Source organism: Mesocricetus auratus, unplaced genomic scaffold (genome assembly GCF_017639785.1).
Source record: "Mesocricetus auratus isolate SY011 unplaced genomic scaffold, BCM_Maur_2.0 Super-Scaffold_100025, whole genome shotgun sequence".
Classification (NCBI taxonomy): domain Eukaryota; kingdom Metazoa; phylum Chordata; class Mammalia; order Rodentia; family Cricetidae; genus Mesocricetus; species Mesocricetus auratus.
The window spans coordinates 5,414,215-5,434,841 of NW_024429206.1; the positions used below are offsets into that span (position 1 = coordinate 5,414,215).

Genomic DNA, 20,627 nt, shown 5'->3' on the forward strand with positions numbered 1-20,627 from the left:
AATACTGATCTTTAAAAAAAAGTTTATGTCATTTATGTGTGTGTGTGTGAGTGAGAGAGATCTTGAGACAGGGTTTCTATGTGGCCAAGGTTGGACTTGAACTCAAAATCTTCCTGCTTCAGCTTCTCAGGTATTAGCGTGTGGAATCATGTTCCTGTAAAGCAGAATCTCTGTGTTTCTGTTTCTCTCCCTCTCCTTTGTCTCTATCTTTGTTGTCTCTGTTTCTCCCTCTTTTTGTTGTTCTGTTGTTCTGTCTCTATATGTGTGTGTGTGTGTGTATGTGTGTGTGTGTGTGTGTGTGTGTGAGAGAGAGAGAGAGAGAGAGAGAGAGAGAGAGAGAGAGAGAGAGCACATGTGTGTATGTGTGCATGTTTTGCTTTTAAGGGATCTCATGAAGCCCAGACTGGCCTCAAACTCACCATGTAGCTGAGGATAACCTTGAACTTCTGACCCTCCTTCTTCCCCCCTCCCAAGTGCTGGGATTACAGGTGTATACTTAACTTTAAATTTTAAAACACTTAATGAGTTTATTTTTCTCCCTTGGGTAGAAACAACATCCCTCTTCATTGTAGCCCCTGGAGAACACTCCTGCCTCAACCCCTAACTTCTTCCCCATTAGAGCTGGGTTATTTGAGGGTGAGGAAGTGAAAATGACCAGCTGGATAGAGAGTAAGAAAGAGACAGAAAGAGGGATGGAGAGGGAGGGAGGGGAGGGGAGGAAACTGTGGTTGATCTAGGCAGTGATGGAGCCCTAGGGAGTCTGAGATAGGAAGATCAAGAGGGTGGGGCTAGCCTGGGCTACACTTCAGCCGTCTGTCTCAAATATCAATGATGATAATAATGACAGTCAACGAAATGTAAGGGCAGGGGTGAGGGGGGAGGACACCAAACTGACCCCATGAAGAAGCCACTGTCTCCTCCCATTAACAGCATTGCCTCCACCAAACTCAAGGTCCCAATACTGCCTACCAGCCGGTGTCCGCACCTCACAGGAGAGGGCATCCTGCCAAAGCACTTCCTCAGACAGACCAAGTTAGCCAATCTGGGAGTGAACTGTCACTAGAACCCTGTGACCAGTGACCAGACTTAGACCTGTAATGTCCGTCACCAATGTTTTAATAAAAGATGATCGCACAACGCACGTTCGGCTTCTTTGCGATGTATGCGTCGAGCAGCTGGGGGTCAGTTTCCTCTGGCCTTCGATGGGGCCTGGCAGTTTCCTTCCTCCCCTGTGTGTTGTTTCCTCCCCGAATCTCGGGAGAAGACTCGTGTGTTCCGGCATCTGGGAGTGCACGTGGACTGCCTGCTGGAGTCCTTCCTCCCGAGGCCAAGACAATGGCTTCCCCTCCCCTATGACATGAGCTTTTCTGATTCTTGAGCCAGGGCATCCTCCCAGGACCTGCTCTGCAGGGCCAGCGCTGCTCTTGACAAAGGGGGCGTGAGAGAGAAGGCAGAGGCAGACCTGCAGTAGGTGCTTCCCCCTGGAGATCCCTCAGCCTGTGCAGCCTTCTTCACAGACCTGAAGCCTGAGTAAACAGGGACTTGCCACTCAGTAGGGCTGAGGAGGGAGCCGAAACAGAGGGCCCAGAAAGGCCTTCGCTGCTGCCACAGAGACTCTGGTTTGAGTTTTCCCCTCAGCTAGGCCTCAGTCTCCAGTTTCCAGGTTGGGGGATGGGGTAACAGCTTTCAGGGGTGATCGCCTGGTGGGCACCTAGCTCTCCCCAGAGACAGCCAGAGACAGTGACTCCAGAGGGAGAAGCCAGATCAGGGCTGCTTGGTTCAAATTTAGATGCACATACATCTGTCTGTTTCTACCCGGCAGGCCCTGGAGAGACGTCTAAAGGGGCCCAGCCAAGGAAGCAGTGGGCATCTCTGGCTCCAGAAAAGCTGCTCGGGCCAGACACTAGCTCACCTTAATTCCAAAGAAAGCCTGAGGCCAGGGCGCAGAAGAAACCTACTGGACAAAATGGCAACTGTCACAGGGGCCTGGGCCCAGACTGTATCTACGGAGATCTTTGGGCGGTGGCTCTCCAAGGGTGAGACTGGGTAACTATATGACACCTGCTCAGCTGGTCCTGAGCGTCCTGGGACCCTCCCGCAGTAGCAGTTTCCCCATGCAGATCCACAGCGATGTATAAACCTTCCCCTACCACAGAGAACCCCCTGGAGTGAATGCTACCCCATTTTCAAGGGGTGGGTGACCCTCGATAAATATGGTCAAACACAGTGAAGACACAAAACCCTGTCAGTCCGCATCACCCCCTTGGGTAAATTCTTGATGTAGGCAGTGACCATAAGTGGCCCAACTGGGCTCTGTCAGCTCCCTAGGCTTTACAACCTCAGAGACCAGCTCAACCCCCAGGGGTTGTTATTCCTGAGAGCCAGAGTTCGACCTGGGGACACCTTCACTGCTGGTCCCTCGGCCAACCATCTCCTGGCCCCACTCCCGGTGGCTAGATTCCTGCAGTCCTCGGCCTTTGGTCTCGATGGGCAAAAAGCAGGAGGCCACGGCAGCCAGGAGGCAGCATCCACTATAGACGGCCAAGGTCAGGTACACGGAAGATTCCAGCATCACCTAGGGAGGGAAGTGGAGGTAGAGAAGAACATCTCAGAGCTACAGGCAGTCCGCATGACTGACAGCTAGCTGAGCATTTCACCCCATTTCACAGGAGAACTGAGGCTCAAGAGGGCAGACAAACCACCAGGTGTGGTGACGATGCACATGCCTAATCCTAGCGCCGAGGGGCTGAAGCCAGAGGGTTGCTGGAGTTCAAGGCTAGCATGGGCTACAGAATAAGACATATCTTGGCAAACAACCTAAGGGACATATTCAAGCTCATATAATGAGGATAGGGCTGAGATTTGAACTCAGGCCAGCTAGGCTTAAGATTCTGTACACAGGCCAGGTGGTGGTGATGCATGCCTTTAATCCCAGCACTCGGGAGTTTAGGGACAAGATAATCCTGCATTCAAGTTAGTCCCAGATATATAGTAAGATCCTGGATCAAAAACCAAAAATCACCACTGGGCAGTGGTGGCACATGCCTTTAGTCATCCGACTCTGTGGTAAGCATCTCACTGACTCAACTCGTCTTTAAGACAATCACATTTAATGATGTGACCTACTCCTTTAAAAAGGTGATGAAGAATGAAAAACTGACTATTTAGACATGGACAAGACTTTTTAGTGGCACACAGACTTGCCAAGCTTGGTAACTCACTCAAATCAGCCAATTCAGAAGAGGAAGACAGACATCGAGTATAAGCTGGTGTTTGTCCTTTGTTCTTTGTGTCAATACCCCACTTTTACCTTGGCTCTGAGCCCTGCTCTCAAACCCTCCTCCCGTCTCCTCCTCCCCAAAGTAGCTGGGACTCCACCCAGTGTATCCAAATCCTCTGGTACCCTCAGGGCCTTCTGCACTGGGAAGAGCTGAGCCTTATCCCAGGCTTGTCTGAGTCCCTGTCAATGACCTTGGGCCCTTTATCCTTCTGAGTTTCTTCCCTCCTGGAGTGGGTGCTACAAAATACTCTCCAGCCTATAGTCACAGCTGGCTGCCTCCTGGATCTGTACTTGGGGCAACACTTGCCTGAGCAATGAACGGAGTAATGAGGGCGCCCACTCTTGCCATGCCGCTGCAGGTGCCCAGGCCTAGGGCCCTCGTTGCCGTGGGGTACACCTGGAATGTCAGTGTATTAGCCAAATGCCATGGGGAATACAGACATTCCTCCCCACTCCCCACTCAGGACAGATGGGACTGACACCCGTGGGAAGGATGGGAAACGGGCAAAGGGGGTGGGAGGCTCACCCAAGGCAGAGAGCATGAGGTTGGCCGTGGGCGGGAGCCCATGTACCTCATTGTTTTTCACTGCGGGGAGATATTTCACAATTGGATTTTCTGGTTAACAATGGTGGGGGTGGGGTGTATACAGAATGCTTGCCTGGCATGGTGAAGCCCTGGGTTCCGACTCAGTGCAGTGGAAAAAGCTATGTAAACATTTCAGTACGGGGAGCTGGACACTATGTGTAACACAGGACACATACACATAATTACTGATTATATATGTGTCTAGCATATGGCTGGTGCTCACTATAAAGTGGATAAAGGGATTAATACTACAGTTCTGTTTTCGTCTGCTGGAGAACTTAAGAGTTCCATGCTGAAGTCAGCAATGGCTGCTCTCCTGCAGGCTCTGTGTGTAAGGATTCGGGCATTATGCTGGCCTGTCCCTGTCACCTGGCAGGATGCACTCAGACAGTAACTCTGGTCAGTCCAGGGTTCCATGACTATGACTACGTAGTCTGCAAGAAGGTGTAAAGGACAAAGGACCACTTTAAAAGAAAGACTTCCGAGAAACCCTGTCTCGAAAAACCAAAAGAAAAAAAAAAGAAAGACCTCCACCCTCTTACGCTGTCTTTCCCGCTGCTCCTCTGAAGGGGCAGACAAGGCTTTTCCTGTCTGCCTCTTCTCTTCTGTCCTCTCTCTGTCTCTGTGTCTCTTTACCTCTTTTCTCCCCACCCCCACCCCTGCTTCCTCCCCTTTCTAATAAAACTTCTCACTTAAGCTCTGTCTGCCTGGCATGTTTGTCCCTCACCCACTGTGGAATCTGCCAAGGTCCCCCTCACGATTTATTATAACAGGGTGTTTATGTCAACCACACATCATGCACCTTCTGCTCCTCCCGAGCCAATAGAAGCAGGGACGTGACACAGATGGGATGCACCACACCCCAAGATGTTTCTGCTTGTGCTGTTCTGAGTGGTTTCATTCTGTTGGAAATGCCGTTGGCCCTCCCGCACCTGTGTCTGGTTTTAAACACTAGTTTTGTTTGTTTCTTATTTTGTTGTCTGAACGTATGTTTGGATGTATGTATGGTGTGTGTGTGTGTGTATGTGCGTGCGCCTTTAGAGGCCAGGAGAGAGCTTCAGAGCCCCTGGAGCTGGAGTTTCAGGCAATTGTGGGTTCTGGGAACCAAACTCAGGTCCTTTGGAAGACCAATGTATGCTCTTAACCACTGAGTTGTCTCTCCAGCTCCTAGTCTGGGTTTTCACAGGCTACACAGAAACCCACCTCTTGGATGGGTTGTCACCTATTCAGCTAGTTTTTCATGGTTACCAACAGTCAGCTGGCTGAGGTTTAGCCAGGCTTAGAGAACTTGAAAGCTCTTGTTGTTTTTCTTTTCTTTTTTCAGTACTGGGGGTCAAACCCAGGGCCTTGAGCAAGAAAGGCAAACACTATACTTTAGCACTGAGCTGCCTGCCCAGCTCGCAAACACTGTAGCAGGTTGTCTCCAGGAAGGGAGGATGTGGGCCCTGCCCCATTTGCATTGGCTCTACACACACTTAGGCAACCTCTGGAATTTTACACTGGGCTTGAAGCTTGTGTGAGCAGAAAAAAGAGTAACTGCAAAGTAAGTGGAAGTAATGAGGGAGGCTGGTGCCACCCAGACCCTAGAACAATTGATATGCTGGTCAGACAGCACCCCATGTCCCCACCCCACTCTCAGGCACCTCTCCTACCTCAGGCGTGTAAACATAGGCCGCTTGGAAGCCTCCAGAAATAAATGCTCTTGCAATGAAGAGTAAGAGGGTGAGCATGTTTCTGGGGAGGAGAAAACAGCAGGTAAGGGTTATTTTCTGTCTCATTCTCTCCTCACAATGCCACCTTCTCAGGAAGAATTGATGCCTGAATCAGCAAACGTTCCCTGACCGAGCACATCTGCACATCGGCACAGACTTACCTCTAAGTAGTGTCACTAAAACTCTGCTCTCAGGTACACTGTTCTCTACCCAGCACCCCGGCTACAGATGGGAATGCCTGTGGTACGCAGCTCGGAGTGGGGAAACAGTCTGAATGGTTGAAATCCCAGGGCCGAGGCTCAGTGACAGAACACTTGCTTAGCATGTGAGAGGCCATGGGTCCCAGCAGGACCATATGTGGCATTGTTAGGGCATTCCCCATCCTTTGATGATCCAGATTTCCAAACCTTCAAGGTCTAAGCCCCATCTCTCCTTCCTCCTATGGTCCACTGATTCCTTGACAGGATTTGTTTGGGGCCCTTCATGGTTCCTGTCTATATTCAGGGCCTCTTAGGAGTTGTAAAACTAGAGAAATGTATCTTCAGTAGGGTCTGTTGGAAACAAGGTCTATTTCCATCTAACACCACTTTAACACATGCACAACTTCTGTGGCCACTCCGTACTCTTGTTTGGGGAGGTCGTGGTGTGGTGACTGGGATGAGAAAAGTCCCCATAGGCTCATCAGGGGGTGGCGTGTCAGATTATGGGTAAGCCACAGCTGCGTGGCAATACATAGATTAATATAAATAGGTCAATAATTAAGACAGAGCTAGCCAATAAGGAGCCCTAGCTATCAGCCAACAGTTTATAAATTATTATAAGTCTTTGTGTGTTTATTTGGGGCAAAGCAACTATGGGACCAGGCGGGACAGAAACCTTCTTCAGTGGCACTACTTGAGGGGGATTAGGAGGTGCAGCTGTGCTTGAGGAAGTGTGTCACTAGGGGTGGGGCTTGAGGTTTTAAATGCTCAAGCCAGGCCCAGCATCTCTTTACGTCAAACTCTCAGCTCCTTCTCCAGCACCATGTCTGCCTGCATGCCACCATGATGACAATGGACTAAACCTCTGGACTGTTAGCCAGCTCCAATGACATGTTTTCCTGTATAAGCATTGCCGTGGTCATGGTGTCTCTTCATGGCAATAGAACACATGGGAACTATAAACTTGAAATTCTTAGAAATAAAACTGAGACACCCGCACACAAGGTCCCTTGCTGTCCCAGCGGAGGCTTTGACCTAGGGCTTTGACCTTGAGTTTGACTATCTGTCTGTCATGAAGTGCCATGAGTCCTGGTGAGGGGCTGGGGTTCCTCCTGATACCCACCTTCCAATGCAGATGAACAGCAGGAGGCTGCAGAGGGAGAAGATGACGAAACACAAGGCCATGGTCTTCTTGCGCCCCAGGCGGTCGATGACCCACAGAGTCACGAGGACGCCTGGCAGAGAGCAGGGACAAGGTAGGTAGCTTCTCAGCTGGTTCCTAATGACCAACCCTACCTCATCTTCCACCCTTGAGAGTGAACCAGCCCAGCTGAACCCGTGAGCTCCCGGTTCAGGCCCAGCCCAGCTTTCAGACAATACAACAGATTCCTGGCCAATGCCTGCTGTGTCTGTGTGAGAGTTGATGAGGCAGGGGACCTGGGAAGCCACTTACAGGTCCCTGATCTGGTCACAGCAACCAGGAGACAAGTGTGTACTATTCTGAGTCTCTAAGGGAAAGGGGGATGTGTTGTTAGAAGGAGCGAGCCAGAGCTGGAGAGAGGGCTCAGAGGTTAAGAGCACTGACTGCTCTTCCAGAGGTCCTGAGTTCAATTCCCAGCAACCACATGGTGGCTCACAACCATCTGTAATGAGATCTGGGGCCCTCATGCTGAGCTCTGCCAGCAATAGGACATTCAGTGTCTAAAGCCAAGTCTTACAAGACCTTGGGACAAGGGTGCAGGATCAAGGTGGTGTTGTCTGTGGAGGTAACCCAGGCAAGCTCCAGCTGAAGATGGTGCACTGAGGACTCTGTTTAGCCTTCCCTGAGCAGAATGAAATGGCAGAAAAATGGAAAGTGGTAGGAGGTAGGAGCGGAGCCAAAAGGATCACGGGCTACCTTTAGTCCCTTTAATAGGTATTTGGCACTGGTTCAGCACTGGATTCGCCATTGTCCTTTTCAGGCAGGGGGAGGAAAGGAGGAAGGGAGGGACTAAGGGAGGGAGGCAGATCATCTTTGAATGGTGTTCAGGTTTGGAAGCTTAATGACCTCCACCAGAACCAGGTCTTTTCCAGTGCATCCAGTGATGGGAGGGTGGGGTAGCGAGATCTCCATGGCTCTGATCTCTGTGCAAGCCCTGAGCTGCTTTTCTGTTCTACATTGTCATTTAAAGATTGTTTGTACAACCAACAGTCTTAGAGGGACGGTAAGGACACTATCCTCCCTGGAGCAATGGCAGAGGGATCTGGTAGCCAGTTATAAAGTTCCGGGCTTCCTGAGCTTGCGGTTTCTCAGTGCTGTGGTTTGGACATGGTTTGAGTATGTCCCCCAAGGAATCATATGTTGGGAGCTTGGCCCTCAGTGTGGAAGGTGGCTATGGCCGCTGTCTCTCTGACTTCTTGTCCCTACTCTCATGGGCTCTCACTGCAGGGCTACCATCTCCTGGAAGGTTCTGGTCAGAGCCAAGCAAATGCTGGCACCCTGCCGGTTAGCTTCAGAGCTGTGCACTAAATATACTTCTTTGTATATTTCATAACAGGGTAGAGATTCCCATACACCTGCACTGCAGATCTTCTGCCTGGACCTTCCTTATCATGGTTGCAGACTGGGGCAGTGGGCTCCGGCATCAATATAGGGCAGAGCTGCAGTAGGGTTCTTGTGATAGTGAGTGACTGCTTGCAGCAATAGCCCAGGAGTCTTGCTCCTTAGACAGAATGCTTGAAACTAGGCAGCCTGACTTGTTAGCCTTCGTTATCTGGAACGTGTAGCAAAGAGCTAGAAAAAGAAAACCCTCAGGGCCTGCCTTTTTTTTCTTTTAAATCCTAAATAGATGGTAGGCTTTCCCACTCTAGTCTCACCTGGGAACTCAGACAGGGTGGTCCACAGTAGGTCCATGTAATCCTCCTTGCTCAGATATTCACAGGCCAAGCTGCATTTGGCTTCCACTGCCTTTTTCCGGCTGGAGACTAGGATGGGGAGAGAGGAGCAGGGATGGTCACACAGCCTTGTACCACAGCTTCCTGCACCCTAGCCCTCTGTTGTAGAAATGACTTTAACTGTGTAAAGATATGTTATATTTGTTTATGCTGTGGAATATTACCTTAACTGTGTAAAAGTATGTTACATTTGTTTATGTTGCATTTGTTTAATGATGTAAAGATGTGTGACATTTGTTTACGCTTCATTTGTTTAACAATATAAACCATGTGTTACATTTGTTTTCACTACATCTGTTTAATTATGTAACGATGTGTTGCATCTGTTTCACCTTGCCTACCTAAGGCACCTGATTGGTCTAATAAAAAGCTGAACAGCCAATAAGAGCTAGGCAGAAGAGAGATAAGCAGGCTGGTGGGCAGAGAGAATAAGTAGGAGAAATCTAAGGCCATCAAAGAGTGAAAGAAAGAAGAGAGGAGAGAAGGAGGGAGAAAGAGGGAGACATGTTATGGGATTTCCCACCCAGTTCTGCAGCCTCCTCAGAGCCCCAAATAAACACTTGAACACTATATTAGTTATGAATATTGCTGGCTGATGACTAGGGCTTCTTATTGGCTAGTTCTGTCTTAATTATTAACCCATAACTACTAATGTATATATATCTTCATGGCCTTCTCTTACTGGAGGAGGAGTCCAGACCTGTGACTCCTCTTGGGTTCTACATTGTGGCTTCTCTGCCTATGTTTTCCAGAATCCTCCTCATCTCCTAGTTCCACCTGTCTTGCTTCCCTATTGGCCAACAGTGCATTATTCATCAACCAATAAGACAAACATATACAGAAGACATCCCATCATCTCCTTAGGATGCTACTCCCAAAGCCACCTGGCCACTATGTCTCCTACTGTCAGTGACAATTGGATCTTTGTTGGTTTACACACACACACACACACACACACACATACACACACACACACACACACACACACACACGCACGCATGCACACATGCATAAATCTCTTATCTCTTATACAGGGCCGATTTCCTGCTAGGCGTGGCAGAATTGAGTAGCTCTCAGAGCTCCAAACATTTTCCATGGGGTTCTTGACAGAAAAAGTTCCCCAACCTCTGCCTCCTGACAGTACTCAGATGTCCACTGCCTGAGGACTGTCCCCTCTGCTCAGTCAGTACCACCCTCCAAAACCACATCTGCAGTTGGGGTGCTTCTACAGAGCCTACCTTCTCATTAACATCCCCAGTTATCACAGGACTGTACCATCTAAGAGCTGCAATGAATGAATAATTTAATGAACTGTGCTGGGCCTCAGAGTTTGCTAAGGGCACACTTTACCACTGGGGACCCTTCCCAGCATCCAGTGTATGAAACTGTCACCCACGATCCCTTAGGTTTTACTGCAAACCCTGAAGGAGCTTGGTTCTTTTCCCCTCTGCCCTGAATTCAATGTCAGAATCCCAGGGTTGCCTTCAGGTAGAACCAACTAACAGGCTCAACATCTGCATGGGCACATTTCTATTTATTTCTTTAATTTGTTTGGTGATTCTGCTTTACAATACAATCCCCTGTGGAGCTTTTAAACCTGACTAATACATGAGTCTCACCCATGCTGATTAAATTGGTCTGGAGAGGGTTTAAATGGTGCTGGCATTGTGTCAAAGTGGGGGTTGTGGATCAGCCGTAAAGCTTGCCCGGCATGCAGGAAGGCCTGGGATCCATCCCAGGTGGGAAATCCCCTTGTAGGGAGGGGGGTGGAGCTCCACCCCTGCTGACTTATTCCCACAAGAGAAGGGCACATTAGCCACTGCCCAGGATCATATACATAAACCTGGGAGCTGAGCCATAGCCCTTTGGGGGGGTTTGGAAAGACTGCTTTAGCTCTGTGCTGTCCTTGCCTTAAAGACCATTAGTGAAAAATAGACCCAGAGGCCTCAGTGCTGAGGCAGCCCAGTGCCTGGGGATGCTCTGTAGACAAGCTCCAATCAGAGCTGCAGCTCTGGGAGGGTTCCGGAGCACTCCAACCTATGGTGAGGCATTCAGTCCTTTCCTTGTCACACCTGTGAGGCAGCTGTCCTCTGTGAGCTCCAGCTTCCCTGTACCACGTGGAACCCCTAGGCTTAGGGACAGAATGTAACCCAGGAGATTCGTGGTAACATGATACATTTGGTTTTGTCGTTTTACAATGAGGTTTTCTCCAATTCCACAACTCTGTGTGTGTGTGTGTGTGTGTGTGTGTGTGTGTGTGTTTTGTTTGCATTGTGTTTTACTTTGTTTTGAAACAGGGTTTCTCTGTGTAGCCCTGACTGTCTTGGAACTCTGTGTATCAGGCTGGCCTTGAACTCAGAGCTCCACCTGTGTTTGCCTCCTGAGTGCTGGGATTAAAGGTGTGCACCACCACCACCCAGCTCTACAACTGCTCATTTATTTATTTATTTTGGTTTTTCGAGACAGGGTTTCTCTGTATTGTTTTGGAGGCTGTCCTGGAACTGGCTCTATAGACCAGACTGGCCTTGAACTCACAGAGATCCGCCTGCCTCTGCCTCCTAAGTGCCGAGATTAAAGGCGTGTGCAAACAATGCCCGGCTTTCTACAACTGCTCTTAAACACCCAGTAGAAGCCTGGGTGTGATGGCGCACACCTTTGATCCCAGCATTGGGAAGCAGAGACAAGTGCATCTCTGCAAGTTTGCGGTCAGCCTGGTCTACATAGAGTTCCAGGCAAGCCAGGGATATATAGTGAGACCTTATCTAAAAACATAAAAGCCCACCAGGGACCTAGGTATGGTAATGCATTCCTGTAATTCAGCATTTATCTAAGTGTGGGGGTGCATGCCTGTAATCCCAGCACTTAGGAGGCTGAGCCCGGCTTCTGCCTTTACAAAACAAATCAAAACAGAAACAGATCTTTATTTTGTTTATTTAGTTACTTATTTTGGTGGTGGGGACTGAACCCAGGATGTTACATGTGCTAAGTGGGAGTGCCCCTTAGATCTTGATAAGTGTTCCCCTCAGGTCTTTAGGCTGAGGTGAAAGCTCCCCTTACATCCCCTCAGCTGAGTGCAAACAAACTGCTCTTTCCTCAAGGGAGATTGATCAGGGATACCTCAGTTTATCAGTAAATGCTGTCAACTTCAGAGCCCGATTCCTGACTTGGGGTAGAACTGGGCATGTGTCATCTGTCATCACAAAGTTGCCCAGAGTTTTGGGAACTAGGCATTGACGACACAGCAATGATGGCAACACCTTGCAGGGGAAAGAGTGTGAGTGTGACTGTGTTCCCGGTGTGTGTGTGTGTGTGTGTGTGTGTAGTGATACTCACTGCTGCAGATATCTCCCGCCTGGAAGAGTTCCGTGGTGAGCAGAACCAAGCCGTAATAAGAAAAGGCATTGGAAAACCTGTGAGGGGAAGCCAGGATGGAGACATCAGAGGCGCAAGGCTCCCTCCAGCCCCAGGAGGTCTACTCCCTCACCAGTCTTTGCAGGGTCTTGGAGACTTTCAGGGACCCTGAGCAGGAAGATGGCTGGTGTGATGCATCATGATGGGACAGAGGGACATGATCCTGTGTTCTTGGAAGGACCAAGATGGGCTGTGTGACCTTTCCGCTGACATCTAAGGGGCTTCTGGGCTAAAGGGGGCGGGGGCAAGCAAACATGATTTTTAGAATTTCACAGTGCAATGACACTTCTTCCCTTCTGCACGGACCTGGAGTTTGCATTCAGAATGTACAGAACTAGAATATTCGTAAAACAGCCACGTGTGGACTCAGACACAACCAGAGGCTGAGGTTGAGACTCTCAGGCTTGCCAGCAGCGGCCCCCATGGTTCGGTCAGCCTGAACCATATGGCTGTTGTGAATGGTTAAAACGCCATTTCCTTCGTCCTCTAGATCTATTTCTTTAGACCATCCTGTGTTCTTGACCACTAGCTTCAAGCGTAACATTCCTGTAATGTGTTACATGTAAGTGTCAGACACAGAGGGTGGGGAAGAAATTCTCAGGTGGCCCATGACGGCTAGCGATGTCCTCCGGCACAGCCTTACTAACTGCTGTCCTGTCACCTGACAAGAGCCCTCTTGCCTGCCCTGCCCAGCCTCATTTTGTCAAATCCTAGGAATGACCCCCCCCCCAATGCCACAGGACGTAAATCAACAAACGTGACGCTGGATCAACATGGGGAAGCATAATTCAAAGTTGCCAGAAACAAACAAACAAACAAAATGCCATGGTGAAGACTCTCCGGGGCGATAGGATGATTATGGAGAGTTGGAACATTGCAGACTCAGAGCCAGAATTCTCTTGGGCTATCTTAATAGCCATGTATTTGCCGCACCATCTCCCTCTACCCAACATCCTTTCAACTATGGAGTAAAACTGATGGAGCGTGTTAAGCACTGGATTCCACCAAGTAAATATTTACGGACTGAAAAAAAAAAAGGAAAAGGAAAAGGAGAATGATCGGGTTGCGGTAACTGAGACTGGCGAGCAGAGTCGTTTGGCAAATGCTGCACTTTACGGCTTCCCTGCTTCTGTGACCATAGCTCTTTCCACGTGGGGGCACATCAAATTCGCTTCCAAACAAACTCTCTTCTCTTTGAGGTAAGAACTGGGTTTGACATTGACAGGATTAAAATTAGCCTCTCACAAATTGCTTTAGGGATTTGAAACCGATCCAAGTAAATTACAGATCCTTTGAAAATTATTTAATGTTTTTCCTTTGGAATTATAGATCCTTAAAGCTAGGTATCTCAGCTCTGTCCAGCCTCCCTTTCTAAAAATCCTACGGGTGTCACTTTGAGCCAGGTACACAGCAGGTATCTAATAAGTGCTTGGTGAATTGGTTCAGCTCTTAGGAACGCGGAGGCAGAACTCAAGCCATTCTTCCCTCTTCCCTGTAATTGACCATGCTGGGAACACCTCTCTCATAATCAGTGTGAAAGGGTGAAAAGGAAGCTTGGAACCAGGTTAAAAATAAAGCACAAGCCCCACCCCCAGCCACACGGTGCCTTGCTCTGGCGCTGCTGCATGGGAGATCTGGAAATGAGAAAAGAATGACTGCAATTGGACGTCTACAAAGAGGAAAATAATTACTTTCTGAATTTGCCTCCCTTCTGGTCTCCCCCTCACGGCTGTCACTTAAGAAAACTTAAACTGGGTAGGAACTGAGTGGCAGGTGGAGAGCCAGGGGTGGGGTGGGGGGGGTGGATTCCCATGAATGGCTGTGTTGACCACATCTTGGTTTTCAAAGGATACCACACGTGGTAGCTGAGGCACCAGGTGCAGAGAGGAGGGCCCTAGCCGGTGTAAACAGTGGCCTGCCTCCTTGGCCTCCTTTAGAAAGGTCCCTTGGAAGTTTGCTTTCAGTTCCTTGGGTTGCATTAGCTTCATCATGAGCTCCTGACTCCTGAGCATCTGCCCTTACCACAGCCGCCCTGTCTCCAGTACACAGGCTCAGTGCCTGGGCACACCAGCCACCCTGTCTCCAGTACACAGGCTCAGCGCCTGGGCACACCAGCCACCCTGTCTCCGGTACACAGGCTCAGCGCCTGGGCACACCAGCTGCCACAGTCACTTTACTGCATCCACCTTGAGAGCATCATTAGGGATAGCTTGCAACTCAAGCATTTTCTTGAAGAGCAGAAATAGAAATGTCTCCCTTTTATAAAAATATATATTTATTATATATACAGTGTTCTGTCTGCATGTATGCCTACAGATCATAAGAGGAGACCAGTTCTCATTGCAGATGGTTGTGAGCCACCATATGGCTGCTGGGAATTGAACTCTAGACCTCTGGAAGGGCAGCCAGTGCTCTTAACCGCTAAGCTATCTCTCCAGCCCTAGACATGTCTCCTTTAATAGCTACTTATCTGAGAAGCTCCACATTAAGTTCAAAGGGTGAAGAAGTGAACAGCCCACATGGTCCTTGGTGCAGATGAGGTCAGGAATGTGATGCTAACAGCACCCATGGGGGCCAGCCTGTAAACCCAGCACCCCAGAGGCAGAGACCAGATCTCTATAGCAAGCTGGCTCGCTTCAAGTGAGAGACTCCGCCTTGATTTATAAGGTTGAGAAAGACTGTGGCGGATACCTGATTGTCATCTTTGGGTGCCCCATGCATACATATGCATAAACACACACAAGTAAATCTCAAGACCCAACGTGTGTAATGGGAGGGGCTCACAGAGGGCAGCCAGCAACTCTTACCATATAAACCACAGCAGCAGCGTTGTCCAGCGAAAGTGGGGTGTGAAAAGGTCCCTCATTTTGCCTCGGTCTTCCTGTTTCAAGACAAGGACATGTGGGTTATTGGCTAGCTCCCAGTCCATAGGGGCTTTGGCTTGGGGTCTGATACACACACTCTCTCTCTCTCTCTCTCTCTCTCTCTCTCTCTCTCTCTCTCTCTCTCTCCCTCCCTCCCTCCCTCCCTCCCTCCCTCCCTCCCTCCCTCCCTCCCTCCTCTCTCTCTCTCTCTCTCTCTCTCTCTCTCTCTCTCTCTCTCTCTCTCTCTCTCTCTCTCACTCTGCTAGTGGCATAGCCAGGGTAGAGGATACAGGCTTGGGAAGCCAAGACTCATCCCATTCCTTCCTGCTGAGACCCTGGTAGGCTGGAGTCTTCATTACCACAGGCCAGAACCATGTGTGCTTCCAACATGGAGCAGGAGGCAGACCCCTGAGGTGGGCACTATTGGGCCCCTGGGTCTGTTTCAGTGCAAGGGGTATGAAATCATTGCACACACATACAGCCAGCTCCTGGTCAGGGCACCACAGTACATGTGCTGAGAACCAGCTCAACACAGGCCACTTTGCCCAAAGACTGACTATCTAAATGACCCATTTGTCAATTTCACAAAAATTTAAAGAATTTACTTGTATTAAATTTTGTTTTTGAGCCAGGTGTTGGTAGTGCACGCCTTTAATCCCAGCACTCGGGAGGCAGAGGCAGGAGAATCTCTGTGATTTCGAGGCCAGTCAGTCTGGTCTACAGAGCGAGTTCCAGGACAGCCTCAAAAACAATACAGAGAAACCCTGTGTCGAAAAACCAAAAAAATATTTTCAAATCTTTGCTTAACAATGCTCTTTAAAAAAATTGAGCTGGGGACAAAACAGAAACAGAAGCAGTTATGAAACACACTGGCTGGCAGGACATCTCCCCAATTGCTGCTGCCTAAATTCTCCAGCAGTAGCTTAGAATTTGTCAGTCAGCTACCAGTTCCCTTTACCAGCTCCATATTGGCTTTCCAGTCCACGTATACAGACATACACAAACACAAATGCAGAGCCACACCAGGTATCTGTACTCACCCACACCTGTGCCACACACGCATGCCAGCCTCTGCAATCGCTTCCTTGCATGCATGCACATGTGCCCACACGCATGCCAGCCTCTGCAATCGCTTCCTTGCATGCACACACACATGCCCACACGCATGTCAGCCTCTGCAATCGCTTCCTTGCATGCATACACACATGCCCACACACGTCAGTCTCTGTAATCATTTCCTTACATGCACACACACATGCCCACACACATGCCAGCCTCTGCAATCGCTTCCTTGCATGCACACACACATGCCCATATGCATGTCAGCCTCTGCAATCGCTTCCTTGCGTGTACACACACACACAGTCTCCAAACACTCACCTGTCTGGAGATGATAAGCTTCCCCAGAGGCATGGGGGCTCCATTTTCTGTTGCTATCCGCTTTAACGTGGCAATCGCCTTTTCCTGGTTCCCGGACAGCACATCATACCTAGCACTCTCTGGCAGCCACTGAGGGAACAGGAGACCCGGGTGTGTCTCGTTAGTGTAGAACAGAGCGCTCTCCAGGCCACCCTCTCTCGTCTATGTGGGGGCCTTGGAGGGCTAGATCTCTGGAAGCAGAGACCTGGCTCCAAATGCTGGCTCCTGAGCAGCAGCGTCACCTCCCTGTGCCTCTGTGCCTTCCCCCATACCTTAGGTGCTTAGAGGATTAAACAGGATAACAGAAGTGGAGAGCTTGAGGAAGGGCTGGCCTGGGTTCACGTAACTGTCATCACTGTCATAGTTGCTTTTAGAGTTTGGGGGAGAAGTAAATAGTGACCACCATCAAAAAGAAAAAAATCTCCCCTCAATTCTTGAGAACCTCTGCCTCCTTGTGCTTAGTATTGTTTGTAAACTAAATCTGGGAGAGAGAGATCAGAAGGTTTTAATCCTTATGGAGTCCCAGCTTCAAATACAGAGGCAAGTTTGTTCCTGTGAGGGGAAACAGTGGTTTGTAGAAACTGTGGGACTGGGACTCAGAGGTTCAAAGAAGGCCTGATGTTTGGAAAATCAGCTGGCCTCTGGAATTTAGTTTCCTCTTTAGTAAAATGAGGATGTAGGAGAGTTTGTCAATGTCCACCAAATTCACACCTTTGTGTAGAATTCTCCATGGACATGGTTGCCTGGCCATGAACTACACTTCCCAGCATCCCTTGCAACTAGCTGAGCCCACATGGCTAGCAATCACCAATGTTAGCAGATGTTAAACAAGCAAGGATATGAGTCTCCACTTGGCTCCCAGCCCTTTGCCCGCAACCCCCACCCAGACTCCAGTGTCCTAGGGGATGGCTGAACCACAGGCTGTAAAAACAAAACCAAACAAAAATAACAAAACTTGTGCTGAGATCCCCCAAGTCAGCCAGAATATTCTTTCTAAACTGTTCAGCAGCAAAAAAGCATCTTCCTTCTTATGCATTGAGCTACTGAATTGGTGGCTTTGTCACAAGAACAGATGTCAACCTAACGTGGGCTTCATTATAGCCTGTTCCCACGTGGCTATGGGGAGAAAGAAAGAGTAGTGAAAGCGTGTGAGCCACCTAGCACACAGGCTCCCTCACAGCCTCTCTCTCTGTCTCTGTGTGCGTGCACACATGTGTGTGCTCATGTGGGTGTGTGTGCCTATACATGTTCTACACACGATACACAAGAAGTGAGGTGTTCTCATTTTGGGGTGAGATAAGGAGACCATGTGAGCTCCTGGATCCAGCTGTGCCTAAAAGCCAGACAGACTCCTCTGTTATGTGTCTGTTTCGCTCAAGCCAGTTTGAAAAGTTAAGAGTTCTCATGGCTCCAGCGGAGTCACTTTAAGCCTAAGTCTTACAGAGAACATCTCAAAAGAGATTGTTCACAGCGAATCCAACACCACACATTTAACAATTAGTGTGTGTTTGTGTGCGTGTGCGCGCGCGTTTAAAAGCCCTGGCCGTCCTGGAACTTGCTCTGTAGACCAGGCAGTCCTCAAATACTGAGAAAGACCCACCTCTTCTCTCTCCCCGGGAGTAAAGACATGAGCCTCCATGCCCATCTACTAAATAATAGTTCTAAGAGACTAAACTTTGGTGTTGTCTGCCACTCAGTTCCCACTAGAATACAGTGTCCCCCAGATGGGCAAGGAGATGGCTTTGACATACGTACGAAACACAGAATAGCAAAGAGGAGCAGTGGAGCAGCTGAGAGCATGAGCAGCCAGCGCCAGCCCAAGCTGGGCATCACAAACACAGCCAGAAGAACTTCGAACACTGTCCCGATGGCCCAGAAGACCTGGCATGGGAGAGTAAGAGTCAGTGGTGAGGCAGTGTGGCCCACACAGTGTCGACGGCGGGGTACTGTGGAGGACAGCGGAAGGCCAGAACCCTACCCCCTTCTTTCCACGTGGCACATCCTGCTGTGGCCCTTCCCACGCTGCACACCACAGCCGAGGTGGAAAGGACCAGTGTTCTCTGATACAGTTATGACAGTGAGCATTTCAAGGGACTTTGGTTTTGGCTTATTTCCAATTTTTTCCCTACCCATTCTAAGTGTGCACTGATATTGAACACACTTGGGCTGTTCTGAAGCCATCATTGCTGTCTACCTCTGGAGCTTATTCTGTGAAACAAAACTGGTCTCCATGGCACTCGCCCCCTCCTAACTCTACCCAACCACCAGTCCCTGGAAGTCTGTTTTTGCTTTTCTCACTGCCATTTTTTGAGACAGGGTCTGGCTCTATAGCCCAGGCTGTACCTCAAACTCTCTATGTATTCCAGCCTGGCTTTAAACTTGAGATCTTCTTGTCTCAGCCTCCCAGGCGTCAGGACTACAGCTATGTTCAAGGATGTGTGTCCTGTCATTATGAGCTTGACTACTCCAACCACCCATGTGGCAGAGTCAGATGGCATTTGTCTTTTATGTCTGGGTTACCTCACCAAGCATAACGTCCTGGTGGCTCACCAATGTTGTAGCATAGTGCCACAATTTCCTTCCTTTTCAAGGCTGGATACGATTCCATGGACATACCATATCTTCCTTATGCATGTATCCACGACAGACACTTGTCAGATTCTGCTGTCTGCATGTGTTTATACACACTGACACTCTCTGGCTTCTGTCTACTGACATCTACGTCCCTTGCCCCACAGGCTCTAGTATCCTCCTTTGGAATCATCTCTCCCTTAGCTCCCCAAGTCACTCTCCATCATTTCTTATTTTTGAAAGGACTCCACCACCAGGTTTCCTGCCTGTGGTTTCCCACAGTGTGCTGCTAATAGGGAGCCCAGGGGATCAGAGGGAGAGCAGGGTGGAAAGGAAGCTGGGTTGATTTACTGTCCTGGCCCCCTCCCTTGCAGGGTGGTCCCGGGCTGACCCAGATGAAGGTTTCTTCCAGGGACTCCATCATCTAACTGTTAGGGCAGGCAGCTTATTGCTGCCTCCTGGTCCTTTGGGACTGGGCTTGAGAACATATTTGTGGGTAGACTTTATTGCTGTTATTATTTTTAAATCACAGTTATTTGTCTGTTTGCTTGTTTATTGAGGGGGTGGTGAATGGTTTGAGGGAGCCAGTTCTGGCTTCACATAACTTGGATCCTAGATTTCAAACTCAGGTCATCAGGCTTGCTAGCAGGGGCTTTACAAGCCATCTCCCTGACCCTACTATTATGGTTATTACCTTAAGTACTGGGGACTAAAGCCAGAGCCTGGCATATGTGAGGCGAGCACTCTACCAACTGAGCTACAGCCTCAGCTCTCTTCTCAACTTTAATTTGAAGGCAGGGTCTCACCAAGTGACCCCAGGCAGACCTTGAAGTTATGATGCTCACCTCAGCCTCCCTGGTAGCTAGGATGGCAAACGTGGCTTACCAGGCTCTGCAGGGACTGTATACTGACTTTCTAAGTCCTCCTCAGACTGATCTGTTGTTCCAGGCCTGGGCTCTCCATTTGCAAGCACAGCCCAAGATAAAGTCTACCCCACTAAGGTCCCCAAAACCTTCCTAAACCCCCTTCACTTAAAGGAGCCACCCAACTATCATGGGTGACCATTGAAATGTCCAACCATGGGTGTGTTAAGGATGCTGGCCAGTTAGGATGGACATTAGGCATGCTACTCAACCAGGTATGAATTTAAAACTTTTGTTTTTAGACAGGGTCTTGCTATGTGGTCCTGACTGGCCTGGAACTTGCAGCGATCCTCCTGCCTCTGCCTACTGAGTTTGGAGGTTCGGAGGTGACAGGTTTGAGCCACCACTCTCAGCTTTAGTTGCTGGATCTTGGGAAGCCTAAGGGAGAACCAAGCGTGACTGGGGTTAGCCAGATTTTAATATGTGCTGGCCCAGACACAGTCTGTCCTTGAACAACTAGCAGGGGAGGCAGTAAATGCCTGTATTCCTAACATTAGGGAGGCAGGTACAGGAGGATTGCCGCAAATCCAAGGACAGTCTGAGTCACCTATCGGGTTCCAGGCCACCCCAGGCTACATAGTGAAAGTTTGTCTCAAAACAAACAAGCATATAGATTCAGTGTCTGCAGAGCTGATTGTCCATGCCTATGTCTGGCAGCTGAGAGCTGGCCACTCTGATGGATCAGAGGTATAGGCCAGTGTGCATGGTGATAGGAGTCAGCCCTGGG

The 20,627-nt window shown here is 49.3% G+C and overlaps 1 protein-coding gene across 2 annotated transcripts in view; it reads right to left on the reverse strand.

Moving 5' to 3' along the window:
- Positions 1-1,098: 1,098 nt before the first annotated feature.
- LOC101823484 (SV2 related protein) overlaps positions 1,099-20,627 on the reverse strand; it is a 58,376-nt gene continuing 38,847 nt past the window's right edge. Inside the window, exons 8-16 of one of the 2 annotated variants that reach the window (XM_005078933.4) lie at positions 18,162-18,287; positions 16,368-16,496; positions 14,931-15,004; positions 12,046-12,122; positions 8,635-8,742; positions 6,902-7,013; positions 5,519-5,600; positions 3,588-3,677; positions 1,099-2,575 (exon numbers count right to left, since the gene is read on the reverse strand). In XM_005078933.4, coding sequence (XP_005078990.1) covers positions 2,369-2,575; positions 3,588-3,677; positions 5,519-5,600; positions 6,902-7,013; positions 8,635-8,742; positions 12,046-12,122; positions 14,931-15,004; positions 16,368-16,496; positions 18,162-18,287 — 1,005 coding nt within the window. In that variant the 3' untranslated portion in view covers positions 1,099-2,368. The remainder of the gene's footprint in view (positions 2,576-3,587; positions 3,678-5,518; positions 5,601-6,901; positions 7,014-8,634; positions 8,743-12,045; positions 12,123-14,930; positions 15,005-16,367; positions 16,497-18,161; positions 18,288-20,627) is intronic. The other variant, XM_040731583.1, reaches the window with a different exon arrangement.